Below are 20000 nucleotides of genomic sequence, written 5' to 3' on the forward strand. Positions count from 1 at the left end.
CCGAAACTACCCGCACAAAATTCATAATGAAGGTCGGAAGCCAGCACAGAGTAAAAGCTGTTGCAACCATGCCAGCGGTTCGTGTCACTCGCCTTTTGCTCTGGAAAATAACAGACACTCGCGTAACACCGTCAGTAACTGACACCGCGGGGCTTACTCCACACATTATGCGAGCCACGTGAAAATAACACCAGCACAAGACTACAAAAGGTATCACACGGATAGTTGCAAATTCTACGGCTTCGTATAAAGTATCTAGCCACTTTATCGGAATTGAATTTGGCGTGCAGGCCTTGTTAGAATCCGCTTGTGATATTTCAAACATATACAGATAAGGAGACGATACAAAGGCGGGGAAAGCCCATGACAAGATAATCAGTTTCTTCACAATTCTTGTCTCCATTTTAGGCAGATATGGACGAGCCAAGCTGCGATATCGGTCGAATGCGATCAAGGCATGAGTAAAGACAGCGGTTCCCAAGACAGCAATTTCGATGAACTCTATTATCTTGCACGCCGTCCGTCCAAAGGTCCATTCATTGAGAAGAAGACTGATAAATTCAAATGGCATCGTCAAAAGACCAACGAGCAGATCAGAAAGTACCATGTTTAGTATAAACTGATACGTTGGTCGATTTTTAATGAGGATTCTTCGATATTTTATGAGGACGATGCTTACTGCGAGGTTACCCACTATAGTGAGCGTGAATATCAAGGCAAGCGCGGCTGCTTTTAAAAGGTCCGTAGCCGAAGGGGCCATTGTGTGCATGAAAACAATGAAAGTGCTTCCGTTTTCTGAAAATCCTTTCTCGTTGAGATCAATTGGAAGTGCGTGGCAAGGGCTGCACTTCAGTGCCAAATAACATCTGCCTGAGACGCTTCGAAAACATGTCTCACTGGGCAAATCGATATTGCAAGAAATTAATTAATGCAAAGCAAATATCCTAAAACGGACTTTGAATGTCGTATTACCTAACCCTAACCCTGTTTACGTCGAACGAAATATATTGCTACAACCGTTAACGATATCAGAATTGTAGTCCTTGAATGCAAGAATTAGTAATTTCATAAGTAGTGGATTCTCACAAGACTGAATAGACTATTGGTCGCATGGGTATATTAATTTTTGTGTAGTTACCTCAGTTAGAATTCCTTGGCTATGGTGAATGTATAATTAATCTGTATCACTCTTTATTGTCTGTGAATGGGCAAGGACAGGGGCACCCAACGTCAATTTTAGGAGAATATCTGTTCGGAAGACGATTTGAGATCTAGAATTTTCGGAATATTTGTTGTAAAATTTCTTGCTTGCCCGCCCCTCCTAGGATTTTCGAACATCTGAAAAATGGTATAATTGTCCATTTTTAACGGATTGTCACCCTAAAAAGGTCACCTAGAATTTTCGGGAGTCTTTTTTTTTGGCTAAAATTTTCGAAAAGGTAAAGTTTGATCCCTATAGTTTTCGGATCACTAGACTTTTTGCTTGGAAATCCGAACAAATGAAAAATTTTTAGGGGATAAAAATATGCCTATTTCTACCGTTTAAATACTAAAATACTTTCAACAATGCTATGTTTAAGTTTTTTTGAACTATATTCTCGTTGGGTGCCCCTGGCAAGGCGTTACTCCGCCGTCATTATATTCGAGGTCACTTGTCTCTAGACACACTAGAGACTATCTTTCCGTAGTAAGCCTTTTTTCCTTCAAAGTTTTCCATCCAAATCTTTAGGATAGGTGAGACAACTTTTAAAGTCAGTTTGGGCAAACTTTATCGGCCGCAGACAACCTATTAACGGGTCAAAAAAGCGTCAGGCATTGTAACCATCAGAAATACTTAAACAGTCGGACATTAATGCTAATGTACTCCTTATATGAAAATCCCAACATCTGTTTTTATTTGTAAAACACCAAATTTATTGAGACTGACACAGAATGATTATTTTGTCTGCGAAGGTGGAGATAATACAAATGTGATTTATCTTCACTTTACATCGATAACTCGCCGGCCACCTTCTTCCTGAGTCAATTCTGTTCCATCGAGACCAGACGTCACTTTGGCAATATATCACTGATATAATCTAGAGCTTCTTTAATTAGGGTATTACAAATTGTTGCAATACTCAAGATGACAGGAAGAGGTGAGAACGCAACCTTTTTTTAGTTTTGTTAATGATGATATTTATACTTAATCTCCAAAAGCAATTACTTTTGTGTATTATGAATTCATGAATTCTGTGCTACCACGAGTTGCCATGGTGTTTCGAAGCAGATGTGATTCGTCTGACCAGCACACATAACTGTGATCCGCTTTCATTTGAGGAGGTTTTGTATCCTGCTGCACTGTTTTCCCAAAACCGTTTTATTGGAACCTCCCTATTGTGTTGTAGAATGGCTCTTAAAGCAGTTGATATTTTCAAAGGTACCTTTCTTGCGGTAATATTTATAGTCACAATGGTGGGAAACGGAATTGTGAGCGTGATTCTCATGAAGCATCGAAGCTTCCTCCTTAAAAATCGGCCAACGTATCAATTTATTCTGAACATGGTAATTTCCGATCTCGTCGTTGGTCTTTTGACGATGCCATTTGAACTTATCAATGTTCTTCTCAATGAATGGATCTTTGGACGAACGGCCTGCAAGATAATAGAGTTCATCGAAATTGCCGTCTTGGGAACCGCTGTCTTTACTCATGCCTTGATCGCATTCGATCGATATCGCAGCTTGGCTCATCCCTACTTGCCTAAGATAGAGACAAGAGTGGTAAGAAAAATGCTCATCTTGTCGTGGATTATACCAGCCTTTGTCTCAAGTCCCTACCTGTACATGTTTGAGATATCACTTACAGACTCCAATTTGATTTGCACTCCGAATACGATTCCAATTAAGTGGTTGGATAAGCTATACGAGGCCGTCGAGTTTTCCATCGTCCTGTGTATACCTTTTCTGATTTTGTGTTGGTGTTATTTTCACGTAGCTCGTATAACGTGGCAGGGAAGTCGCTCTGTATCGGATGCTTGTGATGTAACTCGGCTTTCCATCATTTCAAAGAGCAAAAGACGAGTGACACGGACCGCTGGCTTAGTTGCAATAACTTTCACTGTGTGCTGGCTTCCAACCTTCATTGTGTATGTTTTTCGTATTGTGGCAGGTACGGACCATGTCTATCGTGGGCACCTTTTGAGCGAAATTGCTTTGTTTGGAACTCTTATCAATGAGGCTATTAACCCCATCATCTACTGCTCGTTCGACGGGAATATAAAAGGGAAACTTCGCCTATGTGCAATGTGCAAGCTTGATGAAAACACTGGTCTGTCAGTTCCCAAGTAAAATCCACTTTCAACTCTAAGTTTTTTTTAACGTTCTCACCATTTATTCTCATTCTCTCCCATGACGAGGTAATATTTAACACCTGAAAAAACGCGTGGTCGTAAAATTAATGGCAGGATTTAGGGTTTTCACAAGTAAGGAAAGAAAGTAAGCCGTAAAAGTCGTGTGTTTGGGGTGAATGTATTTAACGCAATGCTAGTATTCACACGACAACTTCGCCTTTTAAGTTCTTGGTTAAAAGAAAAAAGGAAGAACAACTTTGAAATGCTTTAGAAAAAAAGACTTAATTAATCTTCAAATAAGACTAACAACAACTGCGGGTACTTTTTCTTCGCTTCCTCCTCTGTTTTCCAACAACGAATTTGTTCGCTTGTAGAAGATGACAAGTCACAGTCCTCATATATATAACAACTTAATTAATACTTTGGAGTTCATTTGAATGGATTTAAGATTCATGATCAACTGAATTCACTTGAAAGAACGGTGTGTGTATCCGTTTGTGTTTTGAGCGTCTCAGTGGAGCCCACCCCCCCCCCAAAAAAAAAACAACAACAACAACAACAACAACAACTCACCATATTTGAATCCTCGAACTGCAATCAATCTTTTTTCCATGCTGTCCACCACATATCTTTACGCCAATGAAAAACTGCCACGTGCGTCGATAGCGCATTTTGCTGCACAGAAAAAACCTCACCGAAAATATGGTCCTGGCATTTCCGATCAGAATAATTAGAAAATATAACTAACTGTTTTACATGTCTGCCGCGTAATGAGTCTGACTTAGAAATCATAGCTTTCCAGATCGCTCTTGAATTCACGAAGAGTACCTGCTGTTCGCAACTCCGCTGGAAGTTTAATCCAGGGAACTGCCCCGCTATGGCTTCTTCATTTCGTTGGTCCGTGCTTTAGGTATGGCTAGCCTTTTCTCTCTATTCCTAAAGTCGCGGTCCTTAAAAATTCATGTTAAATATTCAGGCGCTAGATTGTTTAGTGCTTTAAACATCATGTTAGCTTCTTGCTTTGTCCTTTTAACAGAGACCCTGTTCCGACCAAAAACGTCGAGTTAAAATTTTGATTCCGTGTCATAGCTATATTTTGTGATCACTCTGGCAGCACGATTTTGCAACTTTTAAAGCATGCTAGATTTACAGCATGGCCATCCCAGACTAGAGAAATGACTCTGTCGGAGAATCATGGTTCTTAATGGCAGTGCGTCTATCAACAAAAGGTCTTATGCTCTTTAATGCTCCGATCCCCTATGATAATTTTTTAAAGATCTCCTCGACTGATATGCTGGGACCAAGACAGAGTGTCATCGACATATAACCCAAGTGATTTCGCATGATTAACTCGTTTTATAACTCTATCATCAATGGCTGTTTTTATTTCTGAATCAACTTGTGTTCTTAGTGTCTGTCCTCAGCCAATCCCCATAGAGAGATTTAGTGCGCAAAATGCGGGGGAAAAAAACAAGAAGAGCTTTTTCAGAAGAAATTGTTGAATGGAAAGTCTCTCCTCGGTAGTTTCGCGCATTTGGGGTTGTTACTTCGTTTAATCCATATGCTATACAGTGCCTTGCCATACTCTCCACTATTTAATTTCGACAAAAAAAAACTCAAATTGCTCGAAAACAAGCAAAGGAATAGTCAAGAATTTAGAAATCACACAGTCCTTTGGGAATTTCTAGTTTTGATTCGAAAACCTTCTGAAACTAACACCGCTGAGAAGTGGTCTTAATAAAATAATATAAATTTCGATATATTAAAATCCAGCTTGGGAAAAAGGTTTAGAGAACAAATACAAAGGGAAGTGGATAATATGCAAATATGTTTCACATTCATTCCTAAGTGTTTCTATTGTTTTATCCTCACTGCCTTACTATCAAGCTAAATATTTGATATTTCGAAAATGGCCTATTATCTGTGTTAATAAATACGTTATAAGGCTTTCTGTGCTCTAGAATAATATCATTTATCACGCAGGTCTGTTATATCTTATGCAGGTGCCTCAGTGCTTTGCGATGCAAGGAATATAACTATTTTGGTATTTTGCTCACGCAACCGAAATTACAATAAAGGGAGTTTTTAAAATACTTGAAAAGGTAAGACTTTAATTTCCAAACGGAAACCGTTGCCTTATCTCACGGCCAAAAACAAACTAAAGCTATCAATGAAAAAAGCTGTGTAGATGCCGAGAATGCCAGATTTTAGTTTGTTATGATTTTAATGATGTGTGGAATTATAAGATCATTTCATTTCCAACGATAAGAACTAAACGACTGCGTGACATAAGTTACTCCCACGTTTTCCAAAAAAGAAAAAAAAAAAACAAAGTTAATTGAATGCTTTATTTCGCCTGTTGTGTCCGGAACTTTACGGGGACACGAAAGCACATCCCTGCATTAATTAAGCTATGCAGAGATACGTTCTCAAAAAGACCACAAATATTTCCCTTTTTCGAGTTGATCGTCAATGCAGTTTCACAATAAAAGACCCTGCCCTTGGTGGAGATGATTTATTAGGAACTTTAATTAAGATCTACCACAACGACGTTGACGAACACGTCTCCTTAAAATATAACTTTGCACATTCGCAAGTCTATCGCGATTATTCCATTTCGAGTTCATGTTGTACAATGTGGGTGAATTAACCTAAAAATAAACTGGTAAGAGCGATGTCAGAGTGCCAATATAAAATGAAAAATTCATACACATTTGTATGCTTATGTTATCGTCGGCAAAAACCTCAAATTTGGTGAATTCACGTCGATGCACGTTTGCGATTATTTTTCTTCATTTAATCAACGATATTTGTTTATTGTCGTGTGGCGTTATTATATATCATATCACATATCTTTCTTTATCCTCGGATTTTATAGCTTGGAGTACCTGTAGCTAATATCTCCGAGTAATAGTAACCCTCCGAACCACGATATACACAACAGAGGGAGGGAAAGGAAATGAAAGGAACTTTATTTCAATGTCTAGTCGTTCTAGCGTTGGAGCACGAATTGGGGACACTGTAAACTAACACTGTAACAATTAACTTAAATCAAGTCAAATGTTGGTTGGACAGACTATAACACCGGGAACTCGGCGCCCTACTATTTGCGAATCGCTTGTGGCCATGGGTTCTTTTATGAATGTTGAAGGGTTCAGTGAGACGCGGGGCTTACGGTTTATCGTCCTTATCCGAGAAGACTAGAGAGAGTCTAACCATTTGCAGATGTCATTACTAAGGCAGCAATTTCTGCTAAGTTATTTAAAGACCCTGAGTATTGGTCTGGCCGGACAGTAGTCCGATGCTCAACCGTGCCAATCGGCCGGCGGTTGTCGTCGCCGTAGCGGTCGTCAGTCGTTCATAGACTCCCTATTGTTGTCCCTTGAGAGTCGACTTCAGGGAATCGCCTTTGCGTAGTATGCATCGCATCCATGACTAAGGTCTAAATCCCATGTGAACTCCCTCGTCATGTGTTGCGATGTTGTGGGTCCTTACTTGACCAACTTCATTTGTTGAACGATAAAGGTCTACAATGTGATTACAGAGGTTTCCTGGGCGAAGTTTTGCTCTGATATTTCCGTCAAAAGCACAGTAGATAATAGGGTTAACGGCCTCATTGATAAATGCGCCAAACATGGCAATTTCGAACAGAACGTGTCCCCGATGAACACGATCCGTTCCCGAAACTACCCGTACAAAATTCATAATGAAGGTCGGAAACCAGTACAGAGTAAAAGCTGTTGCAACCATGCCAGCGGTTCGTGTCACTCGCCTTTTGCTCTGGAAAATAACAGATACTCGCGTAACACCGTCAGTAACTGACACCACGGGGCTTACTCCACACATTATGCGAGCCACGTGAAAATAACACCACCACAAGACTACAAAAGGTATCATACGGATAGTTGCAAATTCTACGGCTTCGTATAAAGTATCTAGCCACTGTATCGGAATTGAATTTGGCGTGCAGGCCTTGTTAGAATCCGTTTGTGATATTTCAAACATATACAGATAAGGACACGATACAAAGGCAGGGATAGCCCATGACAAGATAATTAGTTTCTAACAAGTCTTGTCTCCATCTCAGGCAGATATGGACGAGCCAAGCTGCGATATCGGTCGAATGCGATCAAGGCATGAGTGAAGACAGGGGTTCCAAAGACAGCAATTTCGATAAACTCTATTATCTTGCACGCCGTTGGTCCAAAGGTCCATTCATTGAGAAGAAGACTGATAAATTCAAATGGCATCGTCAAAAGACCAACGCGCAGATCAGAAAGTACCATGTTCAGTATAAACTGATACGTTGGTCGATTTTTAATGAAGATTCTTCGATATTTTATGAGGACGATGCTTACTGCGAGGTTACCCACCATTTTTGAGCATGAATATTAAGGCAAGCGCGGCTGCTTCTAAAATGTCCGTAGCCGAAAGGGCCATTGTTTGCATGAAAACAATGAAAGTGCTTCCGTTTTCTGAAAAGCCTTTCTCGTTGAGATTAATTGAAAGTGCGTGGCAAGGGCGTCACGTCAGTGCCAAATAACATCTGCCTGAGACGCTTCGAAAACATGTCTCACTGAGCAAATCGATCTTGCAAGAAATTAATTAATGCAAAGCAAATATCCTAAAACGTACTTTGAATGTCGTATTAGTCTCTGTTACGAGCCTGAAGGCACCATTAAGGCCGGCGCTTATGTCTGGTTTCCGTAGCATGAAGCGACTAGGAGTATTTATGCTCCCTCCTGGATGGGATGCTAGTCCATCGCAGGGTTACCCCCAGCATTACGCCGGTACCCATTTATACACCTGGGTGGTGAGAGGCACCGTGAGAGTAAAGCGTCTTGCCCCAGAACGCAACACAATGTCCCCGGCCAGGCCCTGAGGCCGGACCACTCGATCTGGAGTCGAGCGCACTAACCATGAGGCCACCGCGCCTCCCACATTATTACCTATTATTATTATTACGTAACCATAACCCTGTTGACGTCGAACGAAATATATTGCTACAACCGTTAACGATATCAGAATTGTAGGCCTTGAATGCAAGAATTAGTAATTTTATAAGTGGTGGATTCGCACCAGAATGAATAGACTATTGGTCGCATGGGTATATTAATTTTTGTGTAGTTAACTCAGTTAGAATTCCGTGGCTATGGTGACTGTATAATTAATCTGTACCATTCTTTGTTGTCTGTGAATGGGCAAGGACAGGGGCACCCAAAGTCAATTTTCGGAAAATATCTGTTCGGAAGACGATTCGAGATCTAGAATTTTCGGAATATTTGTTGTAAAATGTCTTGCTTGCCTGCCCCTCCTAGGATTTTCGAACATCTGAAAAATGGTATAATTGTTCATTTTTAACGGATTGTTACCCTAAACTTTCGGAAAGGTAAGGTTTGATCCCTTTAGTTTTCAGATCACTAGACTTTTCGCTAGGAAATCCGAAGATGAAAAAATTTTAGGGCATAAAAATATGCCTATATCTACTGTTTCATACTAAAATACTTCTAACAAAGCTATGTTTAAGTGGTTTTGAACTATATTCTTGTTGGGTGCCCGTTGCAAGGAGTTACTCCGCCGGGATCATATTCGAGGTCACTTGTCTTTAGACACCCAAGAGACTATGTTTCTTAGTAAGGTTTTTTCTTAAACGTTTTCCTTCGAAACCTACAGGATAGTTGACGCAACTTTTAAACTCAGTTCGGGTAAACACAACGTATTAACGGGTCACAAAAGCGTCAGGCATTGTAACCAACAGAAATACTTAAACAGTCGGACATTAATGCTTATGTACTCCTTATATGAAAATCCGCATATCCGTTTTTCATTTCTAAAACACCAAATTTATTGAGAATGACACAGAATGATGATTTTATCTGCCAAGGTGGAGATAATACAAACGTGATTTATCTTCACTTTACATCAATAACTCGCCGGCCGCCTTCTTCCTGAGTCAATTCTGTTCCATCGAGACCAGACGTCACTTTGGCAATATATCACTGATATAATCTAGAGCTTCTTTAATTAGGGTATTACAAATTGTTGCAATACTCAAGATGACAGGAAGAGGTGAGAACGCAACTTTTTTTAGTTTTGTTAATGACGATATTTATACTTTATCTCCAAAAGCAATTACTTTTGTGTATTATGAATTCATGAATTCTGTGCTACCACGAGTTGCCATGGTGTTTCGAAGCAGATGTGATTCGTCTGACCAGCACACATAACTGTGATCCGCTTTCATTTGAGGAGGTTTTGTATCCTGCTGCACTGTTTTCCCAAAACCGTTTTATTGGAACCTCCCTATTGTGTTGTAGAATGGCTCTTAAAGCAGTTGATATTTTCGAAGGTACCTTTCTTGCGGTAATATTTATAGTCACAATGGTGGGAAACGGAATTGTGGGCATGATTCTCGTGAAGCATCGAAGCTTCCTCCTTAAAAATCGGCCAACGTATCAGTTTATTCTGAACATGGTTATTTCCGATCTCGTCGTTGGTCTTTTGACGATGCCATTTGAACTTATCAATGTTCTTCTCAATGAATGGATCTTTGGACGAACGGCATGCAAGATAATAGAGTTCATCGAAATTGCCGTCTTGGGAACCGCTGTCTTTACTCATGCCTTGATCGCATTCGATCGATATCGCAGCCTGGCTCATCCCTACTTGCCTAAGATAGAGACAAGAGTGGTAAGAAAAATGCTCATCTTGTCGTGGATTATACCAGCCTTTGTCTCAAGTCCCTACCTGTACATGTTCGAGATATCACTTACAGATTCCAATGTGGTTTGCACTCCGAATACGATTCCAATTAAGTGGTTGGATAAACTGTACGAGGCCGTCGAGTTTTCCCTCGTCCTGTTGATACCTTTTGTGATCTTGTGTTGGTGTTATTTTCACGTAGCTCGGATAATGTGGCAGGGAAGTCGCTCTGTATCGGATGCTTGTGATGTAACCCAGCTTTCTGTCATTTCAAAGAGCAAAAGACGAGTGACACGGACCGCTGGCTTAGTTGCAATAACTTTCACTGTGTGCTGGCTGCCAACCCTCATTGTGTATTTTTTTCGTATTGTGGCAGGTACGGACCATGTCTATCGTGGGCACCTTTTGAGCGAAATTGCTTTGTTTGGAACTCTTATCAATGAGGCTATTAACCCCATCATCTACTGCTCGTTCGACGGGAATATAAAAGGTAAAGTTCGCCTACGTGCAATGTGCAAGCTTGATGAAAACAGTGGTGTGTCAGCTCCCAAGTAAAATCCACTTTCAACTACGAGTTTTCTTTAACGTTCTCACCATTTATTCGCATTCTCTCCCATGGCGAGTTAATGTTTAACACCTGAAAAAACGCGTGGTCGGAAAAATAATGGCAGGATTTAGGGTTTTCACAAGTAAGGAAAAAAAGTAAGCCGTCAAGTCGTGTTTTGGGGTGAATGTATTAAACGTAATGCTAGTATTCACCCGACAATTTCGACTTTTAAGTTTGTGATAAAAAAAAAAAAAGGAAGAACAACTTTGGAATGCTTTAGAAAAAAAGACTTAACTAATCATGAAATAAGATTAACAACAACTGCGGGTACTTTTTCTTCGCTTCCTCCTCTGTTTTCCAACAAGGAGTTTGTTCGCTTGTAGAAGATGGCAAGTCACAATCCGCATATACAACAACTTAATTAATACTTTGGAGTCTATTTGAATGGATTTAATATTCACCATCAACTGAATTCACTTGAAAGAACGGTGTGTGTATCCAACAACAACAATAACAACAACTCACCATATTTGAATACTCAAACAGGAATCAATATTTTTTCCAGGCTGTCCACCACATATCTTTACGCCATTGAAAATCTGCCACGTGCGTCTATAGCGCATTTTGCTGTACAGGAAAAACCGCACCGAAAATATGGTCCTGGCCTTTCCGATGAGAATAATAAGAAAATATAACTAACTGTTTTACATGTCTACCGTGTAATGAGTCTGGCTTAGAAATCATAGCTTTCCAGATAGCTCTTGAATTCACGAAGAGTACCTGCTGTTCGCAGCTCCGCTGGAAGTTTAATCCCTAGAGAACTTCCCCGCTATGGTCTCTTCATTTTGTTGGTCCGTGGTTTAGGTATGGCTAGCCTTTTCTCTCTATTCCTAAAGTCGCGGTCTTTAAAAAATCATGTTAAATAGTCAGGCACTAGATTGTTTAGTGCTTTAAACATCAAGTTAGCTTCTTGCTTTGTCCTTTTAACAGAGACCCTGTTCCAACCGAAAACGTCGAGTTAAAAATTTGATTCCGTGTCATAGCTAGATTGTGTGATCACTCTGGCAGCTCGATTTTGCAACTTTTAAAGCATGCTAGATGTACAGCGTGGCCATCCCAGACTAGAGATATGACTCTGTCGGAGAATGATAGATTTTAATGGCAGTGCGTCTATCAACAAAAGGTCTTACGCTCTTCAATGCTCCGATCCCCTATGATACTTTCTTAACCCTTTAAGCCCCGAGGGGTTCCCCATTGACGAGTAAAATCGTCTGGCGTTAGACAGAGTAAAATCTATAAGTGCCATTTGGCACTATCGGGGCTGAAAGGGTTAAACAGGGACATAGTTTTTTCATGCTGTTAGCTTAACCCTTTAAGCCCCGAGGGGTTCCCCATTGACGAGTAAAATCGTCTGGCGTTAGACAGAGTAAAATCTATAAGTGCCATTTGGCACTATCGGGGCTGAAAGGGTTAAAGATCTCCTCGACTGATATGCTTGGACCAAGACAGGGTGTCATCGACATATAACCCAAGTGATTTCGCATGATGAACTCGTTTTATAACGCAATCATCAATGGCTGTTTTTATTTCTGAATCAACTTGTGTTCTTAGTGTCTGTCCTCAGCCAATCCCTATAGGGAGATTTAGTGCGCAAAATGCGGGGGAAAAAAAGAAAAAAAGAAGAGTTTTTTTCAAGAGAAATTGTTGATTGGAAAGTCTCTCCTCGGTAGTTTCGCGCATTTGGGGTTGTTACTTCTAATTCGGTTAATCCATATGCTATACAGTGCCTTGCCATACTTTCCACGATTAAATTTCGACAAAAAAATCTCAAATTGCTCGAAAACAAGTGAAGGAACAGTCAAGAATTTAGAAATCATACAGTCCTTTGGGAATTTCTAGTTTTGATTCGAAAACATTCTGAAACTGACACCGCTGAGAAGTGGGCTTAATAATATAATATCAATTTCGATATATTAAAATCCAGCTTGGAAAGAGGTTTAGAGGACAAATACAAAGGGAAGTGGATAATTTGCAAATATGTTTCACATTCATTCTTGTTTTATCCTCACTGCCTCACTATCAAGCTAAATATTTGAGATTTCGAAAATGGCCTATTATCTGTGTCAATAAATACGTGATAAAGCTTGCTGTGCTCTAGAATAATATCAGTTATGACCCAGCTCTATTATATCATATGCAGGTGCCTCAATGCTTTGCGATGCACGGAATATAATTATTTTGGTATTTTGCTTACGTAACCGAAACTACAGTAAAGGCAATTTTTAAAATACTTGCTCGGAAAAGGTAAGACTTTAATTTCCAATGGCAAACGGTTGTCTTATCTCACGGACAAGGACAAAGTAAAGCTATCAATGAAAAAAACTTTGTAGATGCCGAGAATGCCAGAATTTAGTGGGTTATGATTTTAATGACGTGTGGAATTATAAGATCAGCTCATTTTCAACGATAAGTGCTAAACGATTGCGTGACATAAGTTACTCCTACGTTTTCAAAAAAACGAGATGCTTCTGTGAAGCATACACTGGGTTGCCTGTGGTTCGTGCTACAGAAAATCAGAAGGCACTGAATTGTGTGGTATTGAAATACAGCATTCCAGTCTCTGAAGAATAACAAATAAAAGAGAAGCGAGAAACATTGGCTCCTGGGCTGACATGTGGATAATTTTCAAGTTCCCTCACAACTTCTTTTCACCACAAGTGTGCCCTCTGAGCATCTGACAGCTTTGTAATACTAAACTTCACTGAAGTCAAGCCCTGTTTCGCGGGGTTAGGGTTACGATGGGAGACCAAAACAATAAACCCCTCATAAAAAACAGAAACATCTAACCGAAAATACTATTAACGCTAACAAATGCGAACTCAGCAAGGTACAGATTCTGTTAGCTTGCTTTATGCAAAACAAATATTGATGAAAAAGCAAATAACTATTGATACACAGTTTTCAGAAAGAGCAGAAGGAAGTTTCCCGGACGGTTGATCGAGAATAAAATATTTACGACATGAAAACAACATTAATTTTGAACCGTGAATATAGAATATAAAAAGTTACGATCAGCGACAAACATTTTGGGAGATTTTTGCTACGTTCAAGTAAATTGCAAAATCGAAAGTGACATGGCCGGAATTCAGCGGGCGCCGTGATTAAGTTACCGCGGTATGTTTACTCGCCAAACAGTGAAGCATCTGTGTCAACTGATGGCAAGATACCGGGTTTTTGTAAGTTTCTTTTTCTGTCAAGTGTTATAAAGTTTGACAATGAAATGAGCGAAGTCAAAACAAAGATCACAATCGCCCAATTCTTGTTTATGCAAAGGTCAAAATTTACTCTCCAAGACACGTACGACGTTATTTATCACCAGGTAATTCCATCATTTTGGAAATAGCAGCTACTTTATTATTCATCTGCGTCACAAGTTTTCACTGATTTTGGGGCTCATTTTGTTGAAACTCAAGCACGCTTCCAACAGGCCTGTGAACCCTTCCTGCTTACAGAGCAATACTAAAAAACTTCTCCCATATCACATTTCAACCCTAAGCTCGAAAATTCAATACACAACATGATATTATAATACACAAAGGCAGAAAATACCACAGAATCCTTTTCCAGCGAAAATTTTCTTGAACCAAACAACACATTTGCTCTTAGAGGCGAAAACCTCTTCCTATTTCATTGCGTGCGTGAAGGCAAGAAACTCAATCGTGTCAAATTACCATGTACTTCAGGTGAATACTGGTCACTTTGATTTCGTCTCGACGGGCGATAGATTGTTGTCGAAGTCCAGTACTCGTCGCTTTTGAGATTCATGCCTAGTTTATCCAACTGACTTTCCATTATTGAGCTCCATAAGGGTATATTTTGTTTAAGGATCCACTAAAACGCCATTCGCGTTGCATGACTTTCGACGCCATTGCAGGCTAAGTTAGTGATTCTACTGTGTCCACCAGAGAAATCTACGCAGTTCCACTACCCTCTCGATCCTAAGAAAATACGCACAGAAGGCTCTATACACAAAGACACCACTTACCAGGGGAGTGACAGGCAAGACTTTTACCGACACGGAAAAAAAAAAAAAAAAAAAAAGAAAACAAACAAACTAAACGCAGACCTCGACTGGGTTTGCCCACAGGCAACCCAGTAACAAAAACAAAAAACCAAAGTTAATTGAATGCTTTATATCACCTGTTTTGTCCGGAAATTTACGGGGACACGAAAGCACATCCTTCATTAATAAGCTAGGCAGAGATGCGTTCTCAAAAAGACCACAAATAATTCCCTTTTTCGAGGTGATCGTCAGTGCAGTTTCACAATAAATGGCCATGTTCTTGGTGGAGATGATTTATTAGGAACTTTTATTAATGTCTATTACAAGAACGTTGACGAACACGTCTCCTTAAAATATAACTTTGCACATTTGCAAGTCTATCGCGATTATTCCATTTCGAGTTCATGTTGTACAATGTGGGTGAGTTAACCTAAAAATAAACTGGTAAGAGCGATGTCAGAGTGCCAATATAGAATGAAAAATTCATACACATTTGTATGCTAATGTTGTCGTCGGCAAAAACCTCAAATTTGGTGAATTCACGTCGATGCACGTTTGCGATTATTTTTCTTCATTTAATCAACGATATTTGTTTATTGTCGTGTGGCGTTATTATATATCATATCATATATCTTTCTTTATCCTCGGATTTTATAGCTTGGAGTACCTGTAGCTAATATCTCCGAGTAATAATAACCCTCCAAACCACGATATACACAACAGAGGGAGGGGGAAAGGAAATGAAAGGAACTTTATTTCAATGTCTAGTCGTTCTAGCGTTGGAGCACGAATTGGGGACACTGTAAACTGACACTGTAACAATTAACTTAAATCAAGTCAAATGTTGGTTGGACAGACTATAACACCGGGAAATCGGCGCCCTACTATTTGCGAATCGCTTGCGGCGATGGGTTCTTTTATGAATGTTGAAGAAGGGTTCAGTGAGACGCGGGGCTTACGGTTTATCGTCCTTATCCGAGAAGACTAGAGAGAGTCTAACCATTTGCAGATGTCATTACTAAGGCAGCAATTTCTCCTAAGTTATTTAAAGACCCTGAGTATTGGTCTGGCCGGACAGTAGTCCGATGCTCAACCGTGCCAATCGGCCGGCGGTTGTCGTCGCCGTAGCGGTCGTCAGTCGCTCATAGACTCCCTATTGTTGTCCCTTGAGAGTCGACTTCAGGGAATCGCCTTTGCGTAGTATGCATCGCATCCCTGACTACGGTCTGAATCCCATGTGAACTCCCTCGTCATGTGTTGCGATGTTGTGGCTTCCTACTTGACCAACTTCATTTCTTGAACCAGAAATGTCTACAATGTGATAACACAGGTTTCCTGGGCGAAGTTTTGCTCTGATATTTCCGTCAAAAGCACAGTAGATAATAGGGTTAACGGCCTCATTGATAAATGCGCCAAACATGGCAATTTCAAACAGAACGTGTCCCCGATGAACACGATCCGTTCCCGAAACTACCCGCACAAAATTCATAATGAAGGTCGGAAGCCAGCACAGAGTAAAAGCTGTTGCAACCATGCCAGCGGTTCGTGTCACTCGCCTTTTGCTCTGGAAAATAACAGATACTCGCGTAACACCGTCAGTAACTGACACCGCGGGGCTTACTCCACACATTATGCGAGCCACGTGAAAATAACACCAGCACAAGACTACAAAAGGTATCATACGGATAGTCACAAATTCTACGGCTTCGTATAAAGTATCTAGCCACTGTATCGGAATTGAATTTGGCGTGCAGGCCTTGTTAGAATCCGTTTGTGATATTTCAAACATATACAGATAAGGAGACGATACAAAGGCGGGGAAAGCCCATGACAAGATAATCAGTTTCTTCACAAGTCTTGTCTCCATCTTAGGCAGATATGGACGAGCCAAGCTGCGATATCGATCGAATGCGATCAAGGCATGAGTGAAGACAGCGGTTCCCAAGACAGCAATTTCGATGAACTCTATTATCTTGCACGCCGTTGGTCCAAAGGTCCATTCATTGAGAAGAAGACTGATAAATTCAAATGGCATCGTCAAAAGACCAACGAGCAGATCAGAAAGTACCATGTTCAGTATAAACTGATACGTTGGTCGATTTTTAATGAAGATTCTTCGATATTTTATGAGGACGATGCTCACTGCGAGGTTACCCACTATAGTGAGCGTGAATATCAAGGCATGCGCGGCTGCTTCTAAAATGTCCGTAGCCGAAAGGGCCATTGTGTGCATGAAAACAATGAAAGTGCTTCCGTTTGCTGAAAAGCCTTTCTTGTTGAGATCAATTGAAAGTACGTGGCAAGGGCTGCACTTCAGTGCCAAATAACATCTGCCTGAGACGCTTCGAAAACATGTCTCACTGAGCAAACCGATCTTGCAAGAAATTAATTAATGCAAAGCAGATATCCTAAAATGGACTTTGAATGTCGTATTACCTAACCCTAACCCTGTTAACGTCGAACGAAATATATATCAAACGATATCAAAATTGTAGGCCTTGAATGCAAGAATTAATAATTTCATAAGTAGTGGATTTGCACAAGAATGAATAGACTATTGGTCGCATGGGTATATAAATTTTTGTGTAGTTACCCTTGTTAGAATTCCTTGGCTACAGTGAATGTATAAGTAATCTGTACCACTCTTTATTGTCTGTGAATGGACAAGGACAGGGGAACCCAACGTCAATTTTAGGAAAATACCTGTTCGGAAGACGATTTGAGATCTAGAATTTTCGGAATATTTGTTGTAAAATGTCTTGCTTGCCTGCCCCTCCTAGGATTTTCGAACATCTGAAAAATGGTATAATTGTCCATTTTTAACGGATTGTTACCCTAAAAAGGTCACCTAGAATTTTCTAAAAGGTAAGGTTTGATCCCTATAGTTTCCGGATCACTAGACTTTTCGCTAAGAAATCCGAACAGATGAAAAATTATTAGGGCATAAAAATATGGCTATATCTAGCGTTTAAATACTAAAATACTTTTAACAATGCTATGTTTAAATGGTTTTGAACTATATTCTCGTTGGGTGCCCCTGGCAAGGAGTTACTCCGCCGGCATTATATTCGAGGTCACTTGTCTCTAGACACACGAGAGACTATGTTTATTAGTAAGGTTTTTTTCTTAAAAGTTTTCCTTCTAAATATTCAGGATAGTTGAGACAACTTTTAAAGTCAGTTTGGGCAAACTTTATCGGTCGCAGACAACGTATTAACGGGTCAAAAAAGTGTCAGGCATTGTAACCCCAGACATACTTAAACAGTCGGACATTAATGCTAATGTACTCCTTATATGAAAATCCCCATATCCGTTTTTCATTTGTAAAACACCAAATTTATTGAGACTGACACAGAATAATGATTTTATCTGCGAAGGTGGAGATAATACAAACGTGATTTATCTTCACTTTACATCGATAAATCGCGAGCCACCTTCTTCCTGAGTCAATTCTGTTCCATCGAGATCAGACGTCACTTTGGCAATATATCACTGATATAATCTAGAGCTTCTTTAATTAGGGTATTACAGATTGTTGCAATACTCAAGATGACAGGAAGAGGTGAGAACGCAACTTTTTTTAGTTTTGTTAATGACGATATTTATACTTAATCTCCAAATGCAATTACTTTTGTGTATTATGAATTCATGAATTCTGTGCTACCACGAGTTGCCATGGTGTTTCGAAGCAGATGTGATTCGTCTGACCAGCACACATAACTGTGATCCGCTTTCATTTGAGGAGGTTTTGTATCTTGCTGCACTGTTTTCCCAAAACCGTTTTATTGGAACCTCCCTATTGTGTTGTAGAATGGCTCTTAAAGCAGTTGATATTTTCGAAGGTACCTTTCTTGCGGTAATATTTATAGTCACAATGGTGGGAAACGGAATTGTGAGCGTGATTCTCGTGAAGCATCGAAGCCTCCTCCTTAAAAATCGGCCAACGTATCAGTTTATTCTGAACATGGTAATTTCCGATCTCGTCGTTGGTCTTTTGACGATGCCATTTGAACTTATCAATGTTCTTCTCAATGAATGGATCTTTGGACGAATGGCCTGCAAGATAATAGAGTTCATCGAAATTGCCGTCTTGGGAACCGCTGTCTTCACTCATGCCTTGATCGCATTCGATCGATATCGCAGCTTGGCTCATCCCTACTTGCCTAAGATAGAGACAAGAGTGGTAAAAAAAATGCTCATCTTGTCGTGGATTATACCAGCCTTTGTCTCAAGTCCCTACCTGTACATGTTCGAGATATCACTTACAGATTCCAATGTGATTTGCACTCCGAATACGATTCCAATTAAGTGGTTGGATAAACTGTACGAGGCCGTCGAGTTTTCCCTCGTCCTGTTGATACCTTTTCTGATTTTGTGTTGGTGTTATTTTCACGTAGCTCGAATAATGCGGCGGGGAAGTGGCTCCGTATCGGATGCTTGTGATGTAACTCGGCTTTCCGTCATTTCAAAGAGCAAAAGACGAGTGACACGGACGGCTGGCTTAGTTGCAATAACTTTCACTGTGTGCTGGCTTCCAACCTTCATTGTGTATGCTTTTCGTATCGTGGCAGGTACGGACCATGTCCATCGTGGGCACTTTTTGAGCGAAATTGCTTTGTTTGGAACTTTTATCAATGAGGCTATTAATCCCATCATCTACTGCTCGTTCGACGGGAATATAAAAGGAAAAGTTCGCCTACGTGCAATGTGCAAGCTTGATGAAAACACTGTTGTGTCAATGGACGGAGCTGATCAAGTAAATCGCCGCAACAGTGCAACGGAGGATGCGGGTACTCAAATGAGTGTCAGAACCGCTGAATGCAACAGGAAATCCTAAACTAACACATTATCGTGAACATCATGATCTTTGTCGTCGTCGTAGACGCCGTCGTCAACATCCCAAATCCCAAACAAGATGATGATCAGAGGAAATCACGCCATTCGAGCCAAATACCATTTATTCAAATGTTAGGAAAAATGTTCGTTCCACGCTCTGATTACATAACATACATTTCAACAAAATATACTGCTCAGAACGAAAGAAAAGAGATACGACAGAAATATTTCGGTTGAATCGGTTGATCTCTCTCATGATGGTACCCCCGTTAGCCTGATGAAGGCTAAGTGGTTTAACAGCCGTTTAATATTCGATAGCGTGCTTCTTATTACGTTCTTAGGTCTACCCAATTCAAAGATTTTTCTCTTTCCTTGGGAGTGATGCAAAAGGAAGTTCCTGATGCTGTTGATTAGGAAAGGTTCTTCATCCATCACATTTACAGTATCCTAAGGCCTCACTTGATTTCTGTAGTTTACATATGTGTATACATTTACGATACAAAGAACAACACTCATTCACACT

At 40.2% G+C, this 20000-nt stretch overlaps 5 protein-coding genes and 1 pseudogene across 5 annotated transcripts in view; 3 read left to right on the plus strand and 3 right to left on the minus strand.

Annotated features, from left to right (window-relative positions):
• Positions 1-760, minus strand: part of LOC138050601 (neuropeptide FF receptor 1-like) — a 2048-nt gene extending 1288 nt beyond the window's left edge. The window contains exon 1 of the mRNA XM_068896916.1: positions 1-760. This exon is cut by the window's left edge and continues 1288 nt beyond it. Coding sequence (XP_068753017.1) covers positions 1-760 — 760 coding nt within the window.
• Positions 761-2289: 1529 nt separating this feature from the next.
• LOC138050602 (tachykinin-like peptides receptor 86C) lies at positions 2290-5658 on the plus strand. The gene has a single exon (XM_068896917.1). It carries the CDS (start codon positions 2389-2391, stop codon positions 3325-3327), a length of 939 nt encoding a protein of 312 aa, XP_068753018.1. The 5' UTR covers positions 2290-2388; the 3' UTR covers positions 3328-5658.
• A 217-nt stretch (positions 5659-5875) lies between these two features.
• LOC138050603 (neuropeptide FF receptor 1-like) lies at positions 5876-7769 on the minus strand (annotated as a pseudogene).
• Positions 7770-9415: 1646 nt separating this feature from the next.
• Positions 9416-10696, plus strand: LOC138050604 (tachykinin-like peptides receptor 86C). The gene has a single exon (XM_068896919.1). It carries the CDS (start codon positions 9648-9650, stop codon positions 10584-10586), a length of 939 nt encoding a protein of 312 aa, XP_068753020.1. The 5' UTR covers positions 9416-9647; the 3' UTR covers positions 10587-10696.
• Positions 10697-15860: 5164 nt separating this feature from the next.
• On the minus strand, positions 15861-16865 carry LOC138054081 (neuropeptide FF receptor 1-like). Its single transcript, XM_068900590.1, has one exon. It carries the CDS (start codon positions 16863-16865, stop codon positions 15861-15863), a length of 1005 nt encoding a protein of 334 aa, XP_068756691.1.
• A 1355-nt stretch (positions 16866-18220) lies between these two features.
• The window catches only part of LOC138050605 (tachykinin-like peptides receptor 86C), a 2426-nt gene continuing 646 nt past the window's right edge, over positions 18221-20000 (plus strand). The window contains exon 1 of the mRNA XM_068896920.1: positions 18221-20000. This exon is cut by the window's right edge and continues 646 nt beyond it. Within this exon, the coding sequence (XP_068753021.1) occupies positions 18453-19478 (1026 nt within the window). The 5' untranslated portion in view covers positions 18221-18452 and the 3' untranslated portion in view covers positions 19479-20000.

This window comes from Montipora capricornis, chromosome 6, assembly GCF_036669925.1.
Source record: "Montipora capricornis isolate CH-2021 chromosome 6, ASM3666992v2, whole genome shotgun sequence".
Taxonomy (NCBI): domain Eukaryota; kingdom Metazoa; phylum Cnidaria; class Anthozoa; order Scleractinia; family Acroporidae; genus Montipora; species Montipora capricornis.